The sequence below is a fragment of the Rhineura floridana genome, chromosome 6 (genome assembly GCF_030035675.1).
Source record: "Rhineura floridana isolate rRhiFlo1 chromosome 6, rRhiFlo1.hap2, whole genome shotgun sequence".
Taxonomy (NCBI): Eukaryota; Metazoa; Chordata; class Lepidosauria; order Squamata; family Rhineuridae; genus Rhineura; species Rhineura floridana.
The window spans coordinates 102252503-102270930 of record NC_084485.1 but is presented as its reverse complement, the minus strand read 5'-3'; the positions used below and the strand labels follow the sequence as shown (position 1 = coordinate 102270930).

At 40.9% G+C, this 18428-nt stretch overlaps 1 protein-coding gene and 1 long non-coding RNA gene across 9 annotated transcripts in view; one reads left to right on the top strand and one right to left on the bottom strand.

Annotated features, from left to right (window-relative positions):
• The window catches only part of LOC133387789 (uncharacterized), a 34976-nt gene that overhangs the window by 2126 nt on the left and 14422 nt on the right, over nt 1-18428 (top strand). The gene's annotated exons all lie outside the window — the stretch shown is intronic.
• Nucleotides 2087-18428, bottom strand: part of DNAJC6 (DnaJ heat shock protein family (Hsp40) member C6) — a 96272-nt gene continuing 79930 nt past the window's right edge. For 5 of the 7 annotated variants that reach the window (XM_061633345.1, XM_061633344.1, XM_061633341.1 and 2 more), the window contains 5 exons: nt 17864-17998; nt 10017-10283; nt 8899-9044; nt 5357-5533; nt 2087-4407 (listed from right to left, as the gene is read on the bottom strand). In XM_061633345.1, the coding sequence (XP_061489329.1) occupies nt 4306-4407; nt 5357-5533; nt 8899-9044; nt 10017-10283; nt 17864-17998 (827 nt within the window). In that variant the 3' untranslated portion in view covers nt 2087-4305. The remainder of the gene's footprint in view (nt 4408-5356; nt 5534-8898; nt 9045-10016; nt 10284-17863; nt 17999-18428) is intronic. The other 2 variants (XM_061633342.1, XM_061633343.1) reach the window with 2 other exon arrangements.

Sequence of the window (18428 nt, the reverse complement as noted above, 5' to 3'; positions counted from 1 at the left end):
AATTGCCTGGGAGAAGAGGAAAGTCGACCTGGCACCAAAAAGATAACAGGGTTGGCGCCAGGCGCACCTCGTCAGACAAATCATAATTTGGGGGCCACCACTGAGAAGGCCCTCTCCCTTGTTGCCAGCTTCCCTCCGAGTAGGCACCCGGAGGAGGACCTTTGATGTTGAGGGTAGTGTATGGGTAGGTTCATGTCAGGAGAGATGTTCCATCCAATATTGTGGTCCCAAGCTGTGTAAGGTTATAGGTTACAGGGCTTGAAGGGTGCTGCATTGCTATTGTCTAATTGCGTTATTTTTAACTGAGTTTGAATTATTTTAACTATGAATGGTTTTAATACTGTAAATAGATTAATTCTATTTTAATCTAGACTTTTGTATGTTTTTAATTATATGTGTTCTTTTATCTGGAAGCCGCTGTGAGTTCCAGTTTTGGAAAAAGGGCAGGGTAAAAATAATGATAATAAAAATAAATAATATAATATAGGTTAAAAACCAGCACCTTGAATCGGGCTTGGAAACATACAGGCAGCCAGTGCAAGCGGGCCAGAATCGGTTTTATATATTTTATATGTTCGAACTGTCTGGTCCCTGTTACCAATCTGACTGCTGCATTTTGCACAAGCTGCAGTTTCCGAACCGTCTTCAAAGGCAGCCCGACGTAGAGTGCATTGCAGTAATCTAGCTTGGAGGTTACCAGATCATGGACAACTGAAGCCAGGTTATTCCTGTCCAGATAGGGGCATAGGTGGGCCACCAACCGGAGTTGGTAGAAGGCACTCCATGCCACTGAGGCTACCTGAGCCTCAAGTGACAGAGATGATTCTAGGAGAACCCCCAATTTTCCCAATATGTACAGCGCAGCATGAGGCCTTTTCAGGGTTTCTGGACAGAATAATCAACCCAGCAACCAGTCAAAAAAAATCCAATTGCTTTTTCTTTGGTTTATGACTGTAATACATTTTATCGTATCGTAATCCAATTGCTTTCTACAATTAGTTTGTTTCCAATTGTTTAGTTAGTCCTTTATACAGGAGCCAATTAAAAAGCTTTCCCTTGATTGTCCAACAGAAAGGAAAATCTAAAGGCCAGGAACAAGACTAGAACAAGGGACTGTCAAAGAGGAGTTAACACATCCTATAGTATTTATTTTATCTTTGCCCTTCCCTAAATTTTCCCTTCCCCTGGCGTGGCCCTCACATCCTCTGCATTGGGGGAGGAACTGGCAAGCACTATGCGTCTGTCCCCCCAAATGCCCCACCTAGAAATCTGGCTGCCTCACTTAACAAGGAAGCCTGGTTACGGAGCTGTTACCAGCTTCTCCATCTTAAAAACTTAAAACTTCTATTTAATTTAGGCTGCAATCCTATACACATTACCTAGAGTTAAGTCAAATTGAAGTCAATAGGCCTTCTTTCACAGTAGACATGTATTAGTCTGGCCCTATTAATAAATCATCTTATTACTTTTCTGTTGAGTCCCCATGAACTCGACAAGTGCCAAAATGTTCATATGCACATACTATTACTTTAAGAACAGTGTGTTTGGTGGATATGCTGCTTTTTTGCTTGAGAAAGTCACGCATATATGGATTTGTGTAGATTGAGTTACCAGAAATGGAAATACTTTGTCTTCTTCCCCCACGCTTCTTCCTCCCTTTGATATTTAGAAGTAGTCTTCCACATTTAGAATATAGCTATGTGGCTGTTTTTAATCTCTGATAGTGCAACAGGCAGGGGTTTCCATTACTTAAATGTTAGTGTTAGCCTTGTCTGAATACCACTTCTTAGGGCCCTTCCCACAGAATTCAGTGGACTCACACCCTTGTAAGTAGTGTCTTTTACTTCAAGTCTGCAGCCTCAATATCATCAACATACTCTGTAATGTCATCCTTGAGGACTTCTCTCTCTGTGCAAAGGATAAAATACAACTAAAGTGGACTGAATTCTTTGAGATTTTTAATATATACAAATGTTTTTGACCAGTCAGTTCGTTGAATATACTGTCTATTTACAAAAAAAAAATTACAATAGGGTTTTTAGTCAAAACAGTAAACCTGAACATTGATAAGTTCTGTAATTACCAGGTATAACAAAAAAGAAAAGAAAAAAGTTTTGAGTTCAGTAGTTTTGATATATAGCAGGTCTCACTTTCACGCACCATAAAAACACTGCAGTTAGAGGTGGTTTTTAAGTTGAGTAAGGTTTCTTTTTACTGAACTAGATGAAGTTTAAATGGTATATTTTATTTTGTTAAAATTTGAGTTATCCAGGGCTTTTTAAAAACAATGTTTGATGTACAAAGCTAATGTCATTTTTGTAATTTCAAAAAATGATGCTACATTAATTGAATCCATTCATAAGCATAATTCACACTATATCTACAGAAGTGAATGTGGTATTAAAACAAGTCACAGGAACATGATTCACATTTCAAAATGTTTTTAATAGACAAGCACATACTTGATCAAAACATTTCATAATATGTTAATAAATAACATCCAGTTTGTTATAATTGTTCAAACATCTTAATGTCTTGTACATATAAAAAAGGAGAGCTTGGTGTTTTGTTTCACATTGGCAGTAAAATGGCAATAAATAATGGATGAACACAACAAAAAGATGCCCTTTTAATATAAAAATAAATGTAGGCTGGTTGACATGCTGTATCTGCAGAAAAGGGTTTCCCACTAGAAAGAAAACAAGAACAGAAAAATAGATTGTCTTAAAACACCAATATGACCAAGATTTTCACGTCACCTAGAAATCTTTCCTTGCATGTGGAAAACTTTCTGCCCAGCCTCTGCCAATCTACTAAGCAGATACAGATGACCTTTTTTTTTCTTCAGTGCAGTGACTTTTATAGCTACCTTGCAACATCTCCAGGAAATGGGCTATATAACAGGATCCAATGAGTGATGGACTCAAGTGCCACTATTCATTCAACGAACTGCAGATATTTAGTTTTCAAGAGAGATGTCTCATCAGAATTTATCAACATGATGGACCTGTGTAAACAACCCAGTTTCAAATGGCTGTTGCAAGTTGGCTTAATTATCAACTGTTTGGAGGGGAAGAGATTGCATAATATTCATCTACCCCATGCATGGCAGAGACTGGATTTCACTCAGGAAATGTCAATAAATGAAACTGCCATTACAAGTTTCTCTGCAAAAGGAGAAACTTTTCAAAGTGCTATATAAAATCAGTTTTGTAAGAAGATGGAGAGTACATATTTTTACCATCATAGATACCACCATGTGAATATAACATTATTGCTTACTGGGCCAATATAACTTTTGTAAGCACGTTTCCAATTTTTTTGCTTACCTCAGATCTGATAAAACTACATGAATTTATCAATTACCTACAGAGGTTCAGACGGTGAAGCTACATTGCAGTATCAGCTTGTGTTCATAAATGCTCTGGGAAAACTTTAGATATTTGATTGGGTTTAAATAATACAATTTGAATTGAGAATGTAACTTCACAATGCTGAAGAAGGCAAAGATTCACCTTTGTTTTAGAAGCAGGGTTTTAAGAATTTTCTTCAAATGGGAATTTTTAAAAAGCTTTTTCAAGCTATTAATTCACACCCTTACTTTTATATTAGTGAACCGCAATCAACCTTAGTGCTCTGGTGATTTGGGTGTTATCTTTAACTGGCTTCTGCGTGCATAAAAAATTAATAATAATGTAAAGACACTTCCCAAATTCTATGTTGGTGTAGAATGTCTAGTTATCTGCTTCTCTGAAACATGAAATACAGTACTATTCTTAAGGCAGCAGTAAGTTGCCAAAGACATAATCCAGTTTCCTAGCTGTCAGATTCAGAAAATGTACTACAAGAAATAACTGAAGGGACAAATTATCATAATAGTTCAGTGTATAGCAAATAACCACGTATGAACATTGTTGTTTTGTTTTGACAAAGTTTGTCCTCGATACAATCTTTCAAGACTAAGCCACATCCCTAGTGGCACAGGATCTATTTGGTTAATAGTGAGAGAGACCATTAGTTTCACCTCACTTGTTCCAAGACAAACAATCCCAATTTTCTAGAATGCATCTTCACCTACCCTGTTTATACCTGAAACAACACTATAAGATTACTCTCTAGAACTCCTCTCTTTGTATCTGTAATTCATGGCATACACAAGGAGCAGCCTCCATAAAGGTTTTAGTATTAGGACTAGTCTTATTATTTCCAAATTTCTAGCCAGATACCAATTCAGCTGTGAAAATCTTGTGGCAAGGAACTATATGAGCACTAGCACAGGTCTACAGCAATGTCTGAAGAAGTACACTAATACAAGGGCTTTTGGCCTTGGTTTTCAAATTCTGACCAGGCATCATTGAGCTCCATAAAAATCATCTTTGCATATTGTTCATATGGCTGCCCTGTAGCCTAGAAGAAAAAAAACAAGATACATCACAAACATATGAAAAGCTGCTTAAAGATGATACTGTTCACATAGAAGGTGGCTAAGAGTGTAGGTGTAATGTACACTTCTGACTTCTCGTAGAATAGCATGTGTGTTGGAAGGTTGGCATAATCCTTGAGTAAACCAACAATAGTTACTAGTCCTCAAATCATTGCTAGCCTACATCTCCATATCAACCTATTAGTTATTTGTGGGCTAAAAGAAACAGAGCCAACTTACTACAAAGCTTCTTTACCTAGTTGCTTAGAGACAATTCTTATTTATCCAAAGCAACAAGGCAAATGGCTATAAGCTTGATCTGTGCACACATATGTTTTGCAGTATTTACCCTGGGTAACTGGCTATGTTTTTATCATACAATTAATTGCTTCTAGTACATATTCACATATTTCTAGTAAATTATTTGTACTGTAATCTGCAGATAAGCTTACAACTACTACTAGGTCAACATAGTAGTTACCTATTGATATAGCTCTTAGGAACAATAAAGTAATGTTGCTCATCATGACTTCAAGCTTTATCCACACAATCTAAAACATGTTCACTTGTTAAAAGCTTTTTCTTATTTGACCCATCAGACTTTTATTCTTGGTCTGAGCATATCAATTTTATGAAGCACAGCTTTTATCTTAAAACTGTGTTGTGAAACTCAAATCAGAAACAATTAGCAAACATGCAAGGTCTTATTTTTTCATTCACTTGATTGAACCATATTGGAATTTTCAGACTATTTTTGAAATCCAGCTATGATCAACTTTCTCCCTTGCAAACTGCTATGCCAAAGGGTTCCCATATAATATAGTGACTATTCAGTGCATATCATTTTAAATTAGTAATGGTGAAAGTAATCAGGACTGGATCCAGCAGGAATCCATTAGGTAGGAGATTAATCTACAGTAAGCCATTACTTACTTTATCAGGATGAACAACAAGCACTGCTCTCCGGTAAACTTTCTTTACTTGCTCCGGAGTAACAAGATCTGCCATGCTCACAGGTTTCCATTTTGTTTCTCCTTCCCATAACACCGTGTGCATTGTGGACAACAAGGCTCTTATGTTTCTCTCCTTCCCTTCAATCCATTCAAGGATCTGTGAAAACAGATATAGTACTGAACCAAACTGAAAGATAACCTCTATGCTAGTTTGAATACACAAGTGTTCTTATTTGACTGGAACAGCTTATATGTTGCTTCTCCCTGATTTGCTTCAGATCTCAAAAACTAGAAGAGATATTATCAAATGGAAATGTCAAATGGTTATCTCCAGAAACATATATATAAAATTGCTTCTGGAAGTGGACAGTCAGCTAGTATTGATCTATTGTTCTCCAAATTAGAATCATACAGTTGGAGGGCTGAAATAAAGACTCAGGCAATACAACACACATAATAGAAGAATATTGCTTGGAACCTGGGTGAATCATAGGTCAAAGGGCCTAAAGATGCATATAGAATACACTTAGAAAAATATATATGCAGCTTTCCCCAACATTTGGGTCCCCCAGATGTTGCTAGACTACAACTCCCATCAGCCCCAGCCAGCATAGCCAATGATCAGGAATTTTGGGAACACCTAGGGACCCAAAGGTTGGGAAAGGCTGATATATTGGGTGACTACACACACATACACACACACACAAAATTTCCAAATTAACTTGTATAGTTACTGGGACATACCCTATTTAGTCCTTCATAAAGTTTTTAATGCTGCTAGCTGCTTACAAGAGAATTTATTTAATTCCAGTAGTTATCACAAAAACATATGAATGATTATCTGAGTATGGTGATAGTTGGAACCCATAGGGCACAGGAACAGAGTAGGAACTTCCTTCATTTGCCTTAGTGAGCTCAGCCTCCATCATCCCTAAAACAGCCATTTTGAAGGGAGGAAACTGGGTTTAGAGGCCCCTATTTGATCAAAGCCATTACTGGGAGAAGCAGGGCTAAGTGTTTCAGGTATGGAAAGAGACTGTGAAGGAATCCTGTTTGACTTAAGTTTTAATGGGTATTGTGTAACGTGTTCTGATGTTTGTATTGCAATGTATTTGATGTGGGAAGTTTTCTTAGTTTGTCGCATGGGGCCTTAACTGACAGATGTCAGTTTGAATTCTCCATGTGAAAAAGAAGGATAGAAGGTATGCGTATGTCAGTTGTGGGTGCAGGTTTAGAATTTTCAGTTAGACAGGATGATTCCAGTCCAAATGGAAAGAGATGATAAATGCCAAATTACTAAGGCTAGGGTTCTCCATGCCCATGATTCTTAATCTGGGACATGCAAAAGCCAAAGAGAACATTCTCCAATGGATCCGGGATGTTGATTTTCAAGGCCATCTGATGTTAGTCACCAAATTTAGATACAATGCAAGACCATTCTTACCTGCCCCTTACTTAAACACTCTGACTGTACCTAAATTCCAAAGAGCCTTTACATTGGCCAGGTTTAACACCTTGCCCTCGGCACTTCTGGAGGGCAGATATAAAAAAAACCCTATAATGAGAGACTATGCCCTTGTGGTGGTGGGGTGGTAGAAACGGTGGAACATGTGCTACTACATTGTCTATTCTATCGAGATCTTAGACTCCAGTTAATCATTCCAATCTTACAAAACATCCCCGGCAGTTATAAGGGTGTTGGTGAAGCGAAGGGACTTGGCTCTATAATTATATAGATCTTATATGGCTGGAGCTTATAAGACATGGGGTTCAGTGTCAGAATGGACATGCCTGAGTGGAATAAAAAGTGAGGAACATCTTGTAGTTAGAACATCAGCGGACCTCTAACAGCTCTGAGATTCAAAACAACAAGACAATGGGGGAAGGAAAGCAGTAACAACTGGTTCTGTGGTGAAAACCAGTTGAGACATTCTGGAACTTTTGTAATAAACACACACATCATTAGTGGTCGGGTTTACTGGAAGAAGGGGAGGATTTTTATTAAAATCAAGAGGTTGTACTTCAGGAGGTCTTAAATTGTAGCCAATCCGTTTATAATACCCAGTTTGAAACTTGATGAATATTGATAAATTTGATGGTTATTGAATATTATAAAAGTTCCCCGGAGGAAGTTCAGGGCCACTTATGTCTGTGTCTCCACACTGTTCTGCTGGGTGAACCAGGACTGGCAAACTGCTTCAGGAGTTGCAATTATATTTTTATTCAGCTTTGATGAAAAGAGTGAGTGACTTTTGTATGTGCTATTTGTCTTCAATATTACAATAAAAGCATCCTTGTTGTATGTTATTGTCTGGCTCTTTTCCATAGTTAAGTGTTAAAGGCTGTTAAGGAGGGAGGGAGGAATGAGTGACTCTTGGTGAAGTGGAGGCCAAGGTTGCTGGGGCCTCTGCGTCACCAAGTGGATTAAGGTCTAAAACACCTGTTAATTTGTGTCTGCCAAGTGCTCAAACTGTTCTAGAAAGCGTATCTGCCAACTTCTAACACTTGCATCCAAAACTGGAGGTGCTGGTTATTTGAGGGTCTACTCCTCTCATGTTCCTGAGTGACCAGCACTCTTTAGCACCCTTTCAACTGGCAGTGGCTGTCAAGGATTTCCTGCAGGGTTCTCTCCCAGCCCTACCTGGAGACGCTGGGGTTAAACCTGGGACCTTCCACACAAAACAGATGGTCTACCACTGAGTTATGGTCCTTCCCCATAGAACAAGTAATGCTTTTCTCTTCAGATAAGCTTGTGCGATTAATAATCTTGTAATAAACATAAATACCTTTGTTAAATATAACATCTTTATCTGACTGGCTTTGTACCACATCTGAACTCAGTTACCAGGTTATGAGTAAATTAAGGGTTCAGAGGGGATTAGTGAGACGGAGTGGTGGCAGCAGCATAGGTTTAGGAGAACCATTGGAGTGGGACATGGATTTTATTATAGCGTAAGTAAATACCCCCTTCCCTCCATAGAGGCTAACTGTGAGAATTGATGAGGGGAAGGAATTGGGGTCTAAGAAAGCATGCCTACACTTTTTTCCTAGTCCAGTCCTTGCTCCCCACCTACCCCCCTGCCACGATCAAACAGGCCAAGGGCTAGTGTTTGCATGCTGTCCTCTAGTGCCAGGGATGTATCCTAGGAGGCACAAGGAAAGAATGCATGTCAGCTTTCAACTGCACTGGGCATAGGAGAAGGAAGGCGAGGGAGTTGTTCCAATCCTTCTCTCACACTATTTTTCTGCGACATAAGGGAGTCCCTACCGTCAAAAGAGAATTCTCACCTACACCCCTATCCCCACCTTCTCAGATTTGTACCATCAGTGCCTTTGTGGGGATGCTGAAGTTTTCTAGAAAAAAAATACAGGCATGTAAAACACAAATCCAGACTAGGTCCTATTGGAGATCTTGATATCATGCTTACACCCTAAAACACCTCTGAAGTTTTAGATATTAAACTATTTCCCAAGCCAAAGTCCTCAGCAATTTGATAATTAAATCTGAAGCATGCCACTTACTTTTAACTTTTCAGGGTCCATCTCCTTGGCCATTTCTTCTTTCCTCATTTCTGCTATTGTTCTCGGTCCCTTTTTGTCTTTGTGAGCATTAAAGCCTTGGCCAGATAAGAGGTCCTCAAAATCAGCAGACGCTTTGGGTTTGGTGTCTTAATGACAAAGAAAAAGGGGGAAGAGAAATCCAAAGTGTTACAAGGAAGTGTTCTTATTTTCCAAATATATAAATGTCACACTACCCCAAAAACTTTATCAAAAGGTTATTATTCCATACAGTGCCCAAAACTATGTATTACGGACATGCCTGTATTTTTCCTCTGGCACAAACCACATGGAGAGGAAAGAGATTAACTATTCTCTTTCCCACACCATTGTTGTGAGCAAGATGACAGCCCTCCCCTCCCCCACACACACATTCACACACAGCTGCAGGTCACTCCAAAAACAGGCTCCAGTTGTGGGTTTCCCACATAATGCGCAGTTTGACACTTAACATGTAGCCCTTTCTAAAGCATCCATGGAGAAGCAGGATTCTCCATGTAAATTTCAGACATTTTGCTTGTCCATTTGGAGCTTGAAGGCACCCAGGAATTCAAAGTGAATACAATAGCATGGGAAGTAAGAGCTAGATGCCTTCTAATTATTTGCTCACAACATGTTAAGTTTGACTCCCATTAAGTTGAAGCAGAAAATGCTGCTGCTAAGATGTTCGTTGCAAACATTTTAGGATGAAGCTAAATATTATGACAGATATGGGACCACCACCAAATATGGCAGCCGTAGGTCTATTTCTCCTTCTCTTCCCAACAGCATCTAGTGCTTATGGTAGGATACAGTGTCTTCATGCTGTGGATTTACCCATCCTCATTCCACTCTGGCAGGAAAGATCAGAACATGACATCATATTTGAGAACAGTATTTTGCTGAACCTATTATTTTCAGCAGCAGCTCCATGTCCGCATCCACTCTTTGATTTAGAATGTCTAGATTAATTTCAGCCCACATAGCCTGTATTATAATTGACTGAATATATATTCAGCTTGGAAATACTCCACCTCTAGGCCTTCAAAACTATAGTATAACATCTGTTTTAGAAGATTCAAGAGATCAAAAATTTAATTTACCGGAACTGCCTGATCCTTTTCCACGGTCATTTTGGCCACCAGGCACTGCAGAAAAACTCACATTATAATTAGGCCTGTTCTGTGGAGAGGAATGTGACATGTTTTGTTGGGGTTTGGTCTGCGATTGTGGCCAGGAATACCCAGTGCCCTGTTGCCAGCTGTTGCCTCCCATTGGCTGGGGAGATGGTTTCTGCGGTGATCCCATAGGAGGAAATACTCCACCTATTCCTGTAGGTGTGCTGGGCTTGCTAGCGAAGGAAGGACAACCTGAAACATGAAGCAAAACAATGTTAATACTGCTATCTGTTTAACAGGACATCAGAATGGTAACTGGATGCTGTTCTGACCTCTAACATCATTAAGTGACCTTGCAAAAATTTACCTTTTAATACTGGAAGAATTATTTATGTGGTATTCAACTAAATTCTTGTACTGTTGCAAGGATTAATACTATTTTAATATTGTATTTTAGATTTGTAAGCTGTCTTGGAACCAATTGGTGAAGGGCAACAGCAGCAGCACAATGAGATTCTGCCCCCACACCATTCCCAAATTTGCTTCAGAGAACAGATTTAGAGGACACACATGGGGAGGAGAGGGGAGAACATTCCACTGTGCAAGGAGAAATCCTTTCGCTGATTAAATACTCACCTTAGTGTTATGATGAATACAATTCCATATATGAACTTTCTCTTCATTTCTCATTATATTCTTTATTATTATTAAAATAGCAACTTAAATAAGACTATAAGCTATCTGGTAATTTTCTTAGAATGATTCAAAGGACTGCATATCAACTTTGACCTGAGCATTGAGGCTTCCACCCATCCCTTCTATTCCTGAAGGTTGAAGAAGTGTTGCCAGTGCTTTTCTTTTTTTATTAAAAAAAGTGAAATACCAGGACTTAAGCCTTGATAAAAGTGCTGTGCCAGCAAAAAATGGTTGCCATGGGTAGCCAAAAAAGAGGTGCCAGCACTCCATACCAGTGAGTGCCATAATAAAAAGTACCTTGAGTGTTGAATGCTCCCAAAAAGCTCCCCCAAAACAACAAAAAATCTTGTCAATAATACCTCCAGATAAACTTGATGCACCATAGGTGAGCAGACAGAACTATATACAGTAGGGCCCCACTCATACGGCAGGTTACGTTCCAAACCCCCGCCAAAAAGCGAAACCCGCCTAAAAGCGGAACTCTGTCAACAAAATGGTGCCCAATGCCCAAAAACTGCTGTAAAAGTGGAACAAGCACCGTATGAGTGGGGCCTTACTCTAATTGAAAACCACTGTATTAGTAGAATGCCGAAAAGCGGGACCCTACTGTATGTATTATACAGCCACAAGAGTGGCTGTGTACTATAGCCAGCATGGATTTTTCACATTCTGCAATGTGAAATTGAAAATACCCCCCATGCCATTCTGATGCTTCCCATAACCTCATTTCAAAACAAAACCTTACAAAACGTATAGTCCTGAACTCAGAAACGCTTGCTTAACAACCCTCTCAATTTTCATGGTGATAAACAAAAAAGTTAGAAAGAATTGACAGTTCAAAGTCTAAAAAGAGAGAGAAAAAACCCAGACCCCTTTTGGACTTTTTTGGACAGTTTAAAAGTTTAAAAAATGCCTGGCTGATTTTTAATTAATTTAATACAGTTTGCATTGAACTGAATAATAATGTCAGGCATGCTCAGTAAGAACCAACTGTCAGGGTTCTAAAAGCCAGACACACAGCTGCTTGGCTTGCCTAATCAGGGGGCCACACCCGCACCAGATTTTGATATCATGTGAAACAGTCATGGCTTCCCTCAGAAAATCCTGGGAAATGTAGTTTGTGAAGGGTGCTGAGAGGAGACTGCTGTTCTCCTGACAGACGTCCAGTGGCCAGACTGGTTTAACAGTCAGCTGCTCTGATTGAAGGTCTGTGAGGGGAACAGGGCGTCTCCTAGCAACTCTCAGCACCCTTCACTAACTATACTTCTCAGGATTCTTTGGGAGAAGCTATGACTGTCTAAACTGAAATAAAGGTCTGGTGTGGATGTGGCCAGGGACAGCTTTGGTTTAAATTTGGGTGGGAGGCTACATGTGCCTGCTGTAGAATAAAAAGTTGGGGGAAACCCTGAAAAAATGATACTGTTCACAATGAACTTTGGAAAGGAAAAGGGCTTCCCCTCTGCCCAGTGTCCACCCACCCAATCTCCTCCCCTCCCCCTCCTCCTACCCTCCCTGCCTCTCCCCTAGTTCAGCATTGGACTACGACCTGGTAGACCAGGGTTCAACTCCCCACGCAGCCCTGAAGCTCACTGGGTGACCTTGGGCCAGTTACTGCCTCTCAGCCTCAGAGGAAGGCAATGGTAAAACCAACTCTGAATACCGTTTACCATGAAAACCCTATTCATATAGTTGCCTTAAGTCGGGATCAACTTGAAGGCAGTCCATTTCCACTTTCAAACATGATTGCACAGAAATAAATCCCATTGAACTCAAAAAGTATGCAACTGGTCAAACCCACCCTCCCTTCTCCTCCCTCCTATTCCCTCCCTCTTGCCCCTTCCCTCCCTCCCTCCCTCCCCCCTCCAATCCCCCCCTTTCCCATCCCCCTCCCCTTCCCCATGGTCAGTTTTACCTATCTTAAGCATGATTGCACAGGAGTAAATACCATTGAACTCAATACGCATGCAAATGATCAAACCTGCCCTCCCCTGCCCCTTACTTTGCCCCTCCCCCTCCAATCCCCTCCTTCCCCCTCCCTCGCTTTCTCCTTCCCTCTCCTCTCCCCTCCCCCTGCTCCTCCTCCATGGTCAGTTTTACCTATCCTAACCATGATTACATAGGAGTAAATCCCATTGAAATCAGTAAGCATGCCTGCCCACTCCAGCCATCCCTCCCTCCTCCCCCGTTCAGTTTTACCTATCCTAAGCATGTAAATCCCACTGAACTCAATAAACATGTAAATGATCAAACCTCTCCTTCTACTCCCCTCCCCCTCCCCACCATATATATGCTCAGAGGCACATGCTATCAAATTCTAGACAAATTCTTCCAAGCTACACAGGAAGTGGATTGGACTGTGAAAGACCAACCCAAATTGTGTTTGCATTTTGACAAATTTGTAGGGCGGTACAATATCTCACGAGGTCAGGTCTCCTGCTCCCCTGGTGTATTCACTATAGCTGCCCAATTTCCCTGCTTTTTAAAGTTTGATAGAAATATCTGTGGGCTATAGGTACATTCTTAAACTACAAGGTTTTTTGCCTATTAGTGAATATATTCTATACTGACTGAAGTTTTCTAATAAAATAAAATAAAAATAAAAATATTTAACAATTGTAATAGCATTGAATTTTATTTATATATTCCAATGAAGCAGAGGGGAACTAGAAAGGACACTGCTTATGTTGAAATTGCTGCACAGTAAATATGAAGTTCCTGGATGATTTGCTATGTGCCAGATTAAAGTTCATCTAGAATGTAAATACTGAATATCATTGCAAAATTCAAAACTTCACATTTCTGTATAAGTAAGATGAGACCATTCCCTGCACATCACATAAATACAGTAGAAAATTAGACTATTAAAGATTGCCCTAGTTTTTACTGTTTGTTCTTTTTCACTCAGGTCTTTATATCCTGCATATTCCAATTCTTTTCCTTAAAATTATGCCACCCCTTTGGTATTACATAATTTACAAAAGAAAAAAAATAGCCACAAGTTATTGCGCTGCATCACATCATGCATATTTCTGGTTTGATCCTGCAGAGCAGCAGAAAACCAGCAGAGGGGAGTGGGATACCTAATTTCAGAACCAATGTGACATTTAAGTACATGAAGCAGTAAATGGCAGGGGGGTAAAATTCAAGCTGTTATTGGTATGGTAGGAATTTGGGGCCAAGAAATGAAAAAGGGATGGGAAATCCATTTACAAAAAGGAGGAAGAAGAAGAAGCATTCCTTGAAAAAGGCACAGCAAACAAGGCAACTGGCTACATGTTACTCTCAGTTTTAATACATTTTCATCCTCCTCCCCAGCATTAACTACTTTGTTCCACAACTGTATTAAAATTGATTAACTTTTCACATAGTTGCAATGTTGTCAGTAACGAGAAGGAGGTTTATGGCTTTTAGGGTTCTGTCCTACATTTAGAGAATGTTCTGTGCAAGATCACGCATTGCATTATTCACATGACAGCCTGAATGTGTGAAAACATCTGTCTTGGACCTCGTGATCAAACAACTATAGACTGTTTGAAACTGGTAAAAAAAGGAAAATACTAGATTCCTTGGGAAAGTTCCTGCTGTGATCAATCTTACTAGATATCAGAGCATAAAGCTTGAATACCAAACTTTCACATGCATCGGCAGGCATGTACAAACTGGTGCAATAGCTCTCTTTAGCTTCCTATCCCATATTAAATGAGTCACATGTGCTCAAGTAGCACAAGAGATCTTCAAAACTGCTTTTCATGTTTTCTTTAACAAACTTCCTATTTTACTTACTGTTACTTGAAAATATGTGACTTTCTCCTGACAAACAGTAAGTGGTGAAATAAGAAAAATACAAATCAGTTCTGCACTTTCACTACCTGCCTTTTTAGTAGAAACAGCAAGATTCAGAAGTATCAGAGGGAAAAAAGGCTTACTGTAAAAATGAAAGGACAAGAACTATAGCCTTCAAGGGGTTAGAAGACATTATTTCTCACAGTTATATTGCTATACTGTTAGGGCCTGCTTGCAAGGCTGTATTGTATTCCTGTCTTATACTGGTGAGTATGGATTTTTACTATACTGCAGAGCTCTTCTTCCTATAAATGTTTACAGTCATGAAGAAGGATTATAGCTCAGTGGTAGAGCACTTGCTTTGCATGCAGAAGGACCCTAGTCCCCAGCATGTCCAGACAGGACTGGAAATCAGGTCCGGTGCCAACGGGTGGCCAGGTTGGGCACTGGCTGAGGGGCCCTGGGGCTAGGGCTGGACAGGTGTAGCTCCTGCTCCGCATGGATCACAGAATGGGAGCCACCGTCCCAGGCAATACCCCCACCACCAGCAGCTTCCCACATCACTGCCATGCCACCTTTGAGGGCCTGCCGCAGTCTGGTGCCAGCCTTGCTAGGAATGTTGCCTGCCTGAAACCCTGGAGAATTGCTGCCAGTCAGTGTAGACAATAGTGAGACAGATGGACCAACAATCTGATTTGGATCACATCCACACCATACGTTTAAAACACATGGCTTCCTCCAAAGAATCCTGTGGACTGTAGATCAGAGGTCAGCATTTGAAGGCATAGCTATACATCCTTCATTCCATTCCAAAATACAGTTCTTTCATCTGAACTGTGGTGGGATCAGGTACAGACAGATAGGTCCTTTTTAGACTTCATATTAAATGCAATATTTTTATTTATTTATTTCATTCCATTTCTATACCGCCCTTAGCCTATGGCTCTCTGGGCAGTTCACAGCAAGGAATAAAATACAATACAGTAAAATAAAAATCAGATAAAATCACTAAAAAACATACAGCTTGAGCATTTAACCACTTGGTATAAAATTAACTTAACAATAAACATTAAACATTGAGCATTAAAATGCCTGGGAGAATAAAAAGGTTTTAACCTGGCGCCGAAAAGATAGAAGAGTAGGCGCCAGGCGCACCTCATCAGAGAGACTGTTCCATAATTCGGGGGCCACCACTGAAAAGGCCCTGGATCTAGTAACAGCCCTCCGAGCTACCCTATGGGATGGGACTCGGAGGAGGGCCTTAGATGTTGAACGTAGTGAGCGGGTAGGTTCATAGCGGGAGAGTCGTTCCGCAAGGTATTGTGGTCCCGCACCGTGTAAGGCTTTATAAGTCAAAACTAGCACTTTGAATCTAGCCCGGAAACAAATAGGTAGCCAGTGCAAACGCGCCAGAACAGGTGTTATATGTGCGGACCGTCTGGTCCTCGTCAGCAGTCTGGCTGCTGCGTTTTGCACTAGCTGTAGTTTCCGAATTGTCTTCAAAGGCAGCCCCACGTAGAGTGCATTGCAGTAGTCCAATCTCAAGGTTACCAGAGCATGGACGACTGAGGCGAGGTCATCATTATCCAGATAGGGGCGTAGCTGGGCTACCAACCGAAGATGGTAGAACGCATTCCGTGCCACCGAGGCCACCTGAGCCTCAAGCGACAGGAATGGATCGAAAAGGACCCCCAAGCTACGAACCTGTTCCTTCAGGGGAGTGTAACCCCATCCAGAACAGGTTGAACATCCACCACCTGGGTCGAGAAGGCACCCACCAACAGCGTCTCAGTCTTGTCAGGATTGAGCTTCAGTTTGTTAGCTCTCATCCAGTCCATTATCGTGGCTAGGCAACGGTTCAGCACATTAACAGCCTCACCTGAAGAAGATGAAAAGGAGAAATAGAGTTGCATGTCATCAGCATACTGGTGACAACGCACTCCAAAGCTCCTGATGACCGCTCCCAGCGGCTTCATATAGATGTTAAAGAGCATAGGGGACAGGACCGATCCCTACGGGACTCCACAATGGAGAGTCCAGGGCATCGAGTAATGTTCCCCAAGCCCTACCTTCTGGAGACGATCCACCAAGTAGGAGCGGAGCCACCGCCAAGCGGTACCTCCAACTCCCAATTCCGAGAGTCTCTCCAGAAGGATACCATGGTCAATGGTATCAAAAGCAGCTGAGAGGTCAAGCAGAATCAACAGGGTTACACTCCCCCCGTTCCTCTCCCGACATAGGTCATCATACAGGACGACCAAGGCTGTTTCAGTGCCGAAACTGGGCCTAAAACCGGATTGAAATGGATCAAGATAATCGGTTTCATCCAAGAGTACCTGGAGCTGGTTGGCAACCACACGCTCTAGAACCTTGCCCAAAAATGGGATATTCGCAACCGGTCTGTAGTTGTTCAGATTATCTGGGTCCAAGGAAGGTTTCTTCAGGAGTGGTCTCACCACCGCCTCTTTCAGACAGCAGGGGACCACTCCCTCTCTCAAGGAGGCATTTATCACTTCCCTGGCCCAGCCGGCAGTTCCAACCCTGGCAGCTTTCACTAGCCAAGAGGGGCAAGGATCCAGTACGGAAGTGGTTGCACGCACCAGTCCAAGTACCTTATTGGCAGTCTAATCGACAGATGCTCTTGGAGGTCATTGATTCATAGGGTCGCCATAAATTGTAATGGACTTGAAGGCACATAACAAAAAATCAAACCACCAATCTATATTAATTTACCCACATAGACCTGGCATATCTTACTTTCTGGATCTTGTTGCAAACACATTTTAAAGCCCTTCTCTGCCTAATATACCCATCCTTACAATCTTTTTCAGACTACCTTCCCATTGCCCATAAAAAGATAAAACAAAAGTTGAGTAAAAGTTGAATGCAAGAAGCCAGATTTCAACTGAACATCAGAAAAAACGTCCTAACTGTTAGAGCCATATGACAATGGAACCAATTACCTAGAGAGATAGTGGGCTCTTCAACACTGGAGGTATTCAAGAGGCAGCTGGACAGCCATCTGTCAAGAATGCTTTGATTTGGATTCCTGCATTGAGCAGGGTATTGGACCTGATGGCCTTATAAGCCCCTTCCAACTCTACTATTCTATTATTCTATTTTTAATACAGCAACAACAATACTCTACAGGGCCAGCACATGCAGTTCCAACAGTATTTGCTTGCCTGCCATGCATGGGTTTGCAATGGCTATAGATTCTGTAGAAGCACAAAAGAAGTTAATTGAACCACAGAGCAATTCACTGATCCCCTTTCATTACCCTGTGTAAAATGCACATCTCATTATCCATGTTTTTGGCTACCCATACTAGTCAATTTTCATTTTAATCTAACCTGCTAGATTTGCACCAAGTGCCCCCAAGTCAGCAAAAGGATCCAGTGTTTGTGGCTTGACTTGATGTGTAGGAGTACTATGTAGTGACCCCGTAGGGCTGGTGGCAGCTGATTTGCTCCCCACATGTTGACCACCTAAGAAAAACAGAAAGCTTATAAAATGTCATTTAATAACCTCAGATCTAAAATAAATATAAATCTGCTGTATGTTATTAATTGGTCAGCTCAAAAAAAAAGACATCCCAGTAACATACTTGTAAAGTCTGTTTTTATGATATTTTAAAGTGTTTTTAGTGCCACCCTGGGCTCCTTCAAGGTGGGAGGGTGGGATATAAATCAAATAATAAATAATAAATAAGACAGAAATGATTTTACCATGTATAGGTTGCGCATCAGGACAATCAGATGCTGTAGCATCCCCATTTCTTTTAAAGCATTCCATAGTTTTTCATGATCTACACAATCAAAGACTTTGCTGTGCTCTATAAACACCAGGTGATTTCCTTCTGAAATTCCTTGGTCCATTCCATTATCCAACGTATGTTTGCCATATGATCTCTGGTGC